We start from the raw sequence: 10,555 nt of genomic DNA on the forward strand, positions 1-10,555 counted from the left end.
CTCTCTCTCTCTCTCTCTCTCGCTCTCTCTCTCTCTAGGGTTGGTTTTGAGGGCTCGTCTTTCACAAGAGGCGTTGCTCTTCAGCCGTGGCTCTTCTCTGCGAGCAAAAAAGAAATTTCCGCTTCCTGCAACGGTAAACAACTAGCGCAACTAGAGAAACATTTCGCGGCGAGTTTGACGGTGAACGGCGGGTCCGACTGTCGCGATCAGCAGAACCGAGCCTCGGTCCTCGTGGACGGATGACTGTGCTGCAGTAGAGGATCGGCGCTCCGACAAAAGCCGTTTTATTCGGGTTTTCCTTCATTGTTTTCAAACATAAGGTTCCTCCAGCATGTCGGAGCGGGGAGGGCTCCCGAGGACTGGAGGCGTACCGTCTCCGCAGCCCTCCAAACCGGTGGCGATCACCTCCAATCGGCCGGTGCACATGAACCTGTACGCCACCTGGGAAGTGGACCGATCGTCGCCGAGCTGCGTGCCGAGGTAAGGCGCCTGTACGCCGGGGAGGGAAGCAGCGGTGTACCGCCGAATAATCCTCGAGGTTTCCTTGACATTTATCCACATAAAGGACAACACAATGAGTTAAAGCTTGAGGGAACACGATTGTGGAGACAGCTAACGTTAGATGTAATTAAATGAATACAATTAGCCTTGACAGATTTCAGCACGATATGTGCACGAAATGAAGAATGATCGGTGGTTGAATCTGAACGCGACAGTGCGGTAAAGACAACCAGAACAACTTCTGCTTAACAAAGAGAGCTGGTGTGAACTGTTCAGACATGCAGGGCTTTATGTATTGTATTCCAGCCTGTCAGTGGTCTGGGATATGTGTCTGAAATGCTGGCACGGCAACTGCATGCTTTGTGTTGCAACGTGCTGTAATGGACTAATGGATAGAGATTTAACGTTACCGATATTGCTTATTTTAATGACCTGTGTTGATGCAGATATTATTAATAGTAGTAGTAACAATAATTACTAGAAAAAAATATTGTTGTTATTATTTCCTCCAAATTATGCAATTATCGTTACACTCAATATTGATGAACTAGGAACCGATTTTTACCCTTAATTGGTAGTAATCCTAGTTAATCTTATTGATGCATTTTATTTCATCTTGGGAATGGCCTAAAATAAATCTTTTGAACGCTGAATTGTTGTGAATAAATTTGTGTAATACTAGTTTAGTATGTCAGGGTTTCATGCATATTCTAAATTTGGAATGGTATGGAATTGGTTTGGGATGCTGGCCGATGTAATTTTACGGTAGAGCTTCATGCTTTTTATTCCCATCTGCTGTTCTGAAAAACATTAGAGTATATTATTAGGGATGCACGATATATCGGCCACCATATCGGTATCGGCCCATATCGGTATTAATTTGTTACTTTTTCAAAATCATTGATATATTATTAATAACAACAACCACTATATTTTGATTCTTTACACGTGTAATGATGTCCAGTGACTTGTTTGCATTATTTATGCATTATTTTATTTATTTGTAAGACTTTTTTATGACTAAATTTGGTAATGGGAGAGTAAAAATATTTTTAAAACGTACACCGTTCAAACTAGGCTGCTTATGTTGAAGTGTTTGGGATGTGGCTTTTAATGATGAGACCTTTTTTGTAATCAGGCTCTCAAAAAGTATATAACAATTTGGATATAGAGTTATCGGCCAACATATCGGTTATCGGCTTTCAAAAATAAAGAATAATCGGTTATCGGTATCGGCCAAAATTTTCATATCGGTGCATCCCTATATTATAAATTGTAGTATCCCAATTATGTATTGGAGTATACCGATATTGTAATATATGACCTGTATTTGTGCAGAAATTATTAATATTATTAACAGTAGTTATAGTAACTACCAGTAGTTGCATTCCATGCTGGGAATAGTCAGAAATATATATTTGAAATGCTGAATTGTTGGGAATATATTGGTGTAATATATGCTAGAAATGCTGGTTTAGCACGTGTAAAAATCAAGGCATTGTATTCTAGATATAGGGATTGGTATGGAATTGGTGATTGTAGAGTTTGATGTGTTGTATTCCAGCCTGACATTCTGGAAAATATTGGAGTAAAGGATAGCGATTGATTGATATTATATTTCATGACCCATATTGATACATATATTTATTTATTTATACATTTTTTATTGTATTATTATTATTACTACTTCCCAAATTATGCCGTTTATTGGTTGACCCAATGTTAGACAACTGAGAACTTAGATTGGTGAATTGTTTGGAATATATTGGCATAATAGATCCTAATATGTACAGGGATTCATATGTTGTATTACTGGGAACAGTCTTGTATATATTGGCTTGGGATGCTGAAGAGCTTCATGCTTTGCATTCCAACCTGGTGGTCTGGAATATGTTGCAGTTGTGTGGTAGTAGATAGCTATGCCGGTTTAGAATGTGTGGAGATTCATGCATTCTGTTCTAAATTGGGAACGGTATGGAATTGGTTTGGGATGCTGCCATGGTAACTAGCGTTTCAGGCTTTGTATTCCAGCCTGACACCAGCATTGCATTACCCTACATTTGTGATCAGGTGAACATGCATGTGTCAATGTTCAAAACAATCGTTCCTCTTGAAATCCAATACTCCCTGCTGCCTATTGTTTTCACCTGGAGTTAATATCGGCTACGGATACAGACAACACAGACATGTGAAATGGCTGCCCATCGAAGCTAATTGGTTTATTTGTATTAAATGTGTATTGATGGAGCAATTGGTATAGATCTGGGTTACACAGCATGTGCTTGTGTTTTGCATGACATCACGCTGCTGGTATCGACAGGAAACTCTAAAAATAAAACAAAATATTGATTGGCTTGTTGATGTTTCGTGTTTGGCCGGAGTTGATGGCTGTATTCAAAATGTAATACATTAGGGAAAGAGCATAGCGCTCTCCTTACCTCTACTATCATCTTGCTCGGACTGCTATTAAATATTAATGTGATCTTGTTTTATGTCTAAATCAGGTGGACAATAGCCCTGTAACTCACCCGGCTACTTAATTAGAGCTAAAGATGGCACAGTGGGTGGCACAGAGCACCCGTGCAGCACGTGTCTGATTTCTGACCGTGTTGTGGGTGTAAATGTGTGCATCTCAGTGAAAAGAGGGAATAACAGGCAGTAGGAATGGGAATTGACGAGCATTTACAGCACACACCCCCATTCAAATTGGACATAATGAAACTAATGACTAAGATTTCAATGAATAAGTCAACAATCGCTCTGGGCTGCATTTCCCAAAAGCGTCATAAACCTAAGTAGATCATGACAAACATTGGCACCAGTGGCCTCTATGATCTGTTTATTTTGGCAAATGCAGTTCTGACTGATTTAGTCATTAGACAGATTCAGTTCAATAATATGATTACACCGAAAACGATTACTACAACTATATGTCCACACCACAACTATAACAATAACAACACAGAAGAACAAGATCTTTGGAATCACTCTAAAAACGTTTAAAACATTGGCAGCCAATAAGAATTCCGACGATTTTAAAGAGCGTGTACATTTAAAGAGGCAGACGACAAAACTACATCGCTTATTTAGGATAAACAGAATGTTGTTGTCCGTTGGTGCAAACACTAATATAGTTCTATCTTTATAGTTATCGTTCTTGGTGCGAACGGGCTTTAAATTGTTTTCACCAATTCATTTAAAATAAAATAACGTACTCACAAGAGTAGGTCTTTTGCTTATTCTGACTGCACTGGTTGTGTTGTATGTTTGTTAACGTGCACTGTAAAAAAAATTCCGTAAAATTTACGGAAAAAAAACAGCAGCTGTGGTTGCCGGAATTTTACCGTAAAAAATACGGAAGCAATGTTTTAGGTTTTACGGTTTTAACTTAAATTTACAGTTAAATACCGTAATTTCATTAACTGATATAATGTTAATATACCAACCTATTGAAGTACTGCAATCTGTTTTGTACCTTTGTAATACACTGATAACCACCAAATGCAGGTGGTGATGAGAAAGTCACATGATGAACCAAAGCCCATCACAAGCAGCTTTAAATAATAACATATATAGAAGGTGCACAGTGTCATTCACACAAACACCAAACACCATCATGGTAACACACACGAAACTGAAATAATGCAATAAACATTCATTTAACAACATTAGGTGTAACACACAACCCTAATATACAAAACTGATAAGAAAAAACTAAGAAACATAGTTATTTCAACAAAAAAACATCAAATTTGAAATGTAACGCAGGGAATTCTGGGAATGTCAATTTACGGTTATTCACTGTAAGTTATACGGTATTTTTCACTTCCAAAAATGGTATACTACCGTAAAATTAATGTCCAATACAGTTTTTCACCGTATATAGTAGGGGAATTTACCGTTAACCATTTAACAGGATTTTACTGTAGCATTTTTACAGTCTTTTACCGTTAAATTCACGGTCATTTTTTACAGTGTAACGTTGGCGTAAGAATGCAGCTGTTCAAAAATAGTTCAAGTAACCAAACGTCACACGGATTTTCTACTCCGGTTACTTTTGCAAATTAAACTTGATATGAATAAAACCCGTTCTTATATTAGCATCCACACCAATGCACAATAACAACATTTTGTTTATTATAAGCACTCTACTGTTACGTCGTCTGCTGCTTTAAATGTTCGAACTCGGATGTCGGATGGATTCTGATTGGCTGTCATGGAGAGTCAGAAATCTCAGGTTTCATTAAAAATGTCTTCGAAGATTAACCAAAGCGTTGTTGGTTTGGAACCACATGATGGTGAGTAAATGATGACTTTTGGGTGCACTATCCCTTTAAGAACACTTTTCCATTCGCAGCCCTATGAGTGATTGTAGCATGTGTGCTGTTATTAGTATCTGCATGTCGACGCTTTTGTTGTCGCCGGTCTGTCATCTGTCTGATATTTGTTAAGATAAAATCCCTCCTTGCAAAAACCCCTCAGCATCTTTTGGCAGCTGAATCACTGATCGGTGCCAAAGGCCAGCAGGAAAACAGACTGACACCTCATTCAACACAAACAACAACACGTTACAGTCCACCTCAGTATGCCATTATATTCACACTTCTGCCGCACACTTCCCCATAAAACCTTCAATAATGGGATGTAAGCAAGCATTCAGTAGCTTAGTCTTTGAAAATCACGTCGATTAACCACAAACATTGACGTCTTTGACACCAAAAATTTGCACATGTTTAGTAACTGAATGTTGACACGTCATTTCCGAATTCTGGACAGGAACGTGCAGGCATTTTTATTTCAGTCTGTTCCTCACACAAAGCTATCATATGGCTTTATTTGACCTTTAATATAGAGCACATGCCGTATGCACCACTTTTTGGTTGTATCCTTATCTTTAGATAATAATCTTTTTTGGAGTGAACTATTCTTTTAATTATGAATCATTTGCATTTGTTTGAGGCTGTGGCATATTTTCAGTATTACAGACGCTGTTTGTTTCCTGTTCATCTGTTTCCCTCTGCAGTCTGAGGGCTGACGATTTAATCTTAACAATAACAACACTGAGGCATATTTTTTTTCAGTAAGGCATGTGTGAACTAGTGCTAAATATTATAGCACTCACGTTAGAGGACTTGCCATTGCAAGATCTGCTTCACTGGAAATATTAGGGAAATTTCGACAGCTGCATTATGGGTAGTATGCGCTCGGCTGATGTGAACGGAGATGTGAGATGCCTGACATTCTTCTCCATCCTCTAGCATGCGTTCAGGACCTGAGGGAGATTCTCGTTACTCACACAGTTTCGGGTGTGTTGTCTCTGCCTCTGCCCGTCAGTTATTGGCCCTGCAGTCCCATCGACTCTGATTAAGATGGACTTTCCCATTTGCTTTCTTTTCCTCGCTCCACTCTTTCTCAGCATCAGCTACATAGTTACACTCTTCAAAATAAAGACTCAGTAGAAAGTTTTATAAATTGCCAATTTGATGTGTATGCATAATTAACAATAAATAAACATTAATTATTGCCTTTATATCGATTGTCAGCCAGCCTGATCTCTAGAAATCAGTGTCCACATTGAAAATTCTATATTGTTTAACTACTAGTTGTAACTTTATATTAAAAATAAAAGTTAAAGGTAGTCAAAAGCTACCACTATACCCCTGACTAGCTTTACTGCCTTTAACTGTCAAAGATGCCTCTGTTCTTGTTTTTTTACCATCATCTTTTATATCACTTTTGTTACCCGTGTGCTTTTGTAGTACTTCAGTGTTTTGTAAGAGAATGTAATGATGAATCAATGTAGTGAAAACGTATTTTCTTGCCATCAACTACAAAGCAGCAAATGGATGCGTTTAACCATAATGAGTATTACCATAAAAACATGTCATTCAGTGTCTGATGATGTGAGCAGCTTTGAGCAGAATCTTGGAGTTGTCGTCTATTATTTGCGGTAATTTCGGCGAAACGTGAATGCAGCTTCAAAAAGCCTCTCAAATGGCATCCGGCAAATTTTTTTTGAATGCAAAGTTAACTCTAAACTTTTAAAATATGTGCTTACTCTAACTTATTTTGAGTATTTTTGAGGGGAAATCTCAGGATGATTATATGAAATGCTTTTTTAATTTAAATTTTAGTTTTAGTAAATTAGTACTTTAAAATCAAACTTATTTCATTTCAGTTAGTTGCAAAGGCAACACGTTTAAGTTAAAGTTTTCAATATAATATTTACTCAATATAATATTTAAATCATATTTATTTAATATTTTATTTTATTAATGAAAAGGGTTTTAATAGTTTTAGTTATGGATAACAAAACTGGATCTAAAATTACAAATATTTTCAAAAGATTATTTTATAAGTCTGTATGAAAATCTTGTCTTCACAATTATCTTTTTAATATTAAAACAAGCTAATGAAACTCAAGATTCCATACGGACAAATAATTATAAAAAAAAGTTTTATATTAGAATTTTCCAAATTCTCATTAATGTGCTAAACTGTAATTCCCGTCTAAACAGTACATCTTTTAAAAATAATAAACAAATGAAATTAAAATTCCAAACAAATAAAATAATTGATGTATTTTTACAATGTCAAAAGTTAGTTAAATTCTAATAATATCACCAAGGGGCAACATGTATATTGAAAATAGCAGAGGACCTAGGACAGAGCCTTGTGGCACTCCATACTTTACTGGTGATAATTGAGATGACTCCCCGTTTAAATAAACAAAGTGGTAACGATCGGACAGGTGGATCTAAACCATCTTAAAGCTTGCCCTTAGTTAGTGAAAAATCGTTCGCATTACAAATAAGCAAAAAATATTTGTCATGATAATCATTTAAGAATTTCCCATTACAGTAATGTGCGAGAATCACATTCCTGTCTAGACAATAGATTTTATTTAATATTATAACAAGCAAATGAAACTCAGATTCCAAATGGCCAATAATAATTCTTATTGCATTTCCTGTCATATAGTTCCCGCTGGAATTTGTGAGTCACAGGAAATGGCTTGAGATTGACATCATCCTTTTAAGATGTGGGCATCTTTCAGCTCCGGCGATGATGTCATCACTCAGATCACCTGTCAGCGATGATGTCGTCTCTCAGATTAGAATACGGCAGAATATCGTGTAATATTAGTCGTGTGTGTGTGTGTGTGTGTGTGTTTGAGTCGGTCACATTCACACCCTTTTCTCTCAGGCGTCTCTGCTGCTGTTGCAGTTGAGCAGGTCTGTGTGTGTTTGTGATTATTTCTGCTGCGCAGCAGAGCCGCATTCATCACCGCAGGACATCGCAAGAGCAGAGTCTCTCTCTCTCTCTGTGTGCTTTATTGGCCTGATAAAGAGTTGTGTTCATATCGGCAAAGCATTTGCAGCTCAATGCCACACCAAGACTTTGTGCACATAAATTAAAGAATTGTCCGGTATCAAATATAATATGGAAGATCAGTAGCAGTAATGCACATTCCCTCTCTACATGTTCCTCACTGCGTCTCCATCTCTTCTCTAAACGAGATTAATGGTCTTTACATCATTAGCAGCTAATCGTTTTAATGAGAGGCCAGTGTGTGTGTGTGTGTATCACAGCTGATGTCAGTTTATCTCTTTAAAGTGATCAGTGTTTAACTTGTTGCGTAACAGATGGACAAAATTATGGCTGCATCCGAATTCACATGCCTTTATTATAGGGCTGCACGATTAATCGAATGCGATTGTCATGCGCATTTTGATAGTAATGCCGGTTCTGTAATCAGCAGGAAATCATCATCACTTGCTTTCAGATGGAGCAGCATTTACTACACATAGCCGTAGTTCACTGACAAGTTACACAAAAAAATAGAAGACGATTTTATTGCGCGATTCTAAAATCGATAAACCATGTCATCGATAATGACAGCTGTTTGCATAGCTTCTCATTGAACTACGGCTCTGTGAAGTAAATGCTGCTCCATCTGAAAGCATGTGAAAATACCACATTTAATAACATATTTTTACTCCAAACTCAATTCATAACGTCAGTCGAGTGTTTGAAATAAATCCTTCTGTGAGATGATGTGGCTTCTTAGACAGAATAAGGCACGCAACATATTTCATAGTATTTAAGCAGTGATAAAGGCATTGCATTATAAATATACTTTATTTTAATGAAAATTATAATAATAAGAACTCAGATAAACCGTATATTGCCATAGTCGGCAGCGATAGGCATTTTCTGGGTTTCTTCTGCGAGGTGTATTTGGAGTTTCAGTGCGAGAGCACCCTCTGGCCTTTGGATGGAGATTTACTGCTGATCACAGAACCATGCTTCACTGAAAGATACGCATGAAAATCGCAGCTTCTGTCGAATCGCGATCTCGATTCCATTTCGATTTATCATGCAGCCCTAGTGGAGTGCCTTAATAATAATTATCACAACACTGGTAAACCAGGCTTATTCTGATTTTCTCATCCTCCAAATTATACTCAAAAAATTTATAAATTGAGAACAGGATTAGAATAGAATTCCACCATGATACCCTGTAAACTCAATAACTCAATAATTAATAATAATGGCAATAATATGAATATAAATAATACAATTCAGTTTCTAATTTTTAATAGTTATTAAGAGATTAAGAGGTGAAAAGTTTTTTTTTTACACATCACATCATTTGCTGCTGTATCAATACAGAAGCATCTATCTCAATACACGTATCATCAAGTAATGTGCCACAGTATATTAATGTATTGATATTTTGAGCACAGCCCTATTTAAAACCTTGTTCCATGTGCCCCTTGTATACGTTGAGCACCTGACCCTGCAAAGGTCTCTGCACGGCCCTGGAAGCAACGGTTTAATGATGGACTTGTTTCTTACAAACACAGACTTTTTCTTTATAAGGTATTATTTGATGGACTGAAGTCATGTGGATTGCTTGTGGATGACTGTGATGTTTTTATCAGCTGTTTGGACTCTGATGGCACCCATTCACTGCAGATAATCCATTAGTGAACAATTGATGCCATGCTAAATTTCTCCAAATCTGTTCCCATGAAGAAACTAACTCATTTACATACTGAATGGCCTGAGAGTGAGTAAATTTGCAGCAATTTTTAATTTTTGGGTGAACTATTCATTTATGTTTTTGATTGGTATTTGCCTAAACCCCAAAACCAAGTGTTCACATTTTAAATTAAGAGGTATTGCATCTGTCACAATCATTAAATGGCACAAATGGTTCGGAACAAGGGAATTATGTAGACCACTTAATTTACAACCCAACCGTATGCCTGCATACAGCATGTTATTGGGGAAAACAAAGCGCACTAATCTAACAAGAAACTTGAATGGACTGGCAACCTCAGTTACAATGGAACATTTTCAAGTGCATAATTAGTTTGGGTTGACTATAGCTAACAATTGCTTAGGTGCGTCTGTATGCCATTCTAAGAGTCTTGATGTATCCTTTTTCTGCAATCCATTATCTCTTTAAAGTGATCAGTGTTTAACTTGTTGCGTAACAGATGGACAAAATTATGGCTGCATCCGAATTCACATGCCTTTATTATAGGGTTGCACGATTAATCGAATGCGATTGTCATGCGCATTTTGATAGTAATGCCGGTTCTGTAATCAGCAGGAAATCATCATCACTTGCTTTCAGATGGAGCAGCATTTACTACACATAGCCGTAGTTCACTGACAAGTTACACAAAAAAATAGAAGACGATTTTATTGCGCGATTCTAAAATCGATAAACCATGTCATCGATAATGACAGCTGTTTGCATAGCTTCTCATTGAACTACGGCTCTGTGAAGTAAATGCTGCTCCATCTGAAAGCATGTGAAAATACCACATTTAATAACATATTTTTACTCCAATCTCAATTCATAACGTCAGTCGAGTGTTTGAAATAAATCCTTCTGTGAGATGATGTGGCTTCTTAGACAGAATAAGGCACGCAACATATTTCATAGTATTTAAGCAGTGATAAAGGCATTGCATTATAAATATACTTTATTTTAATGAAAATTATAATAATAAGAACTCAGATAAACCGTATATTG

The 10,555-nt window shown here is 37.0% G+C and overlaps 1 protein-coding gene across 1 annotated transcript in view; it reads left to right on the forward strand.

Annotated features, from left to right (window-relative positions):
• Positions 1–21: 21 nt before the first annotated feature.
• LOC107569587 (phosphofurin acidic cluster sorting protein 1-like) overlaps positions 22–10,555 on the forward strand; it is a 73,840-nt gene continuing 63,306 nt past the window's right edge. Inside the window, exon 1 of the mRNA XM_016255704.1 lies at positions 22–480. Within this exon, the coding sequence (XP_016111190.1) occupies positions 332–480 (149 nt within the window). The 5' untranslated portion in view covers positions 22–331. The remainder of the gene's footprint in view (positions 481–10,555) is intronic.

Source organism: Sinocyclocheilus grahami, unplaced genomic scaffold (genome assembly GCF_001515645.1).
Source record: "Sinocyclocheilus grahami isolate Dianchi unplaced genomic scaffold, SAMN03320097.WGS_v1.1 scaffold1362.1, whole genome shotgun sequence".
Classification (NCBI taxonomy): Eukaryota; Metazoa; Chordata; class Actinopteri; order Cypriniformes; family Cyprinidae; genus Sinocyclocheilus; species Sinocyclocheilus grahami.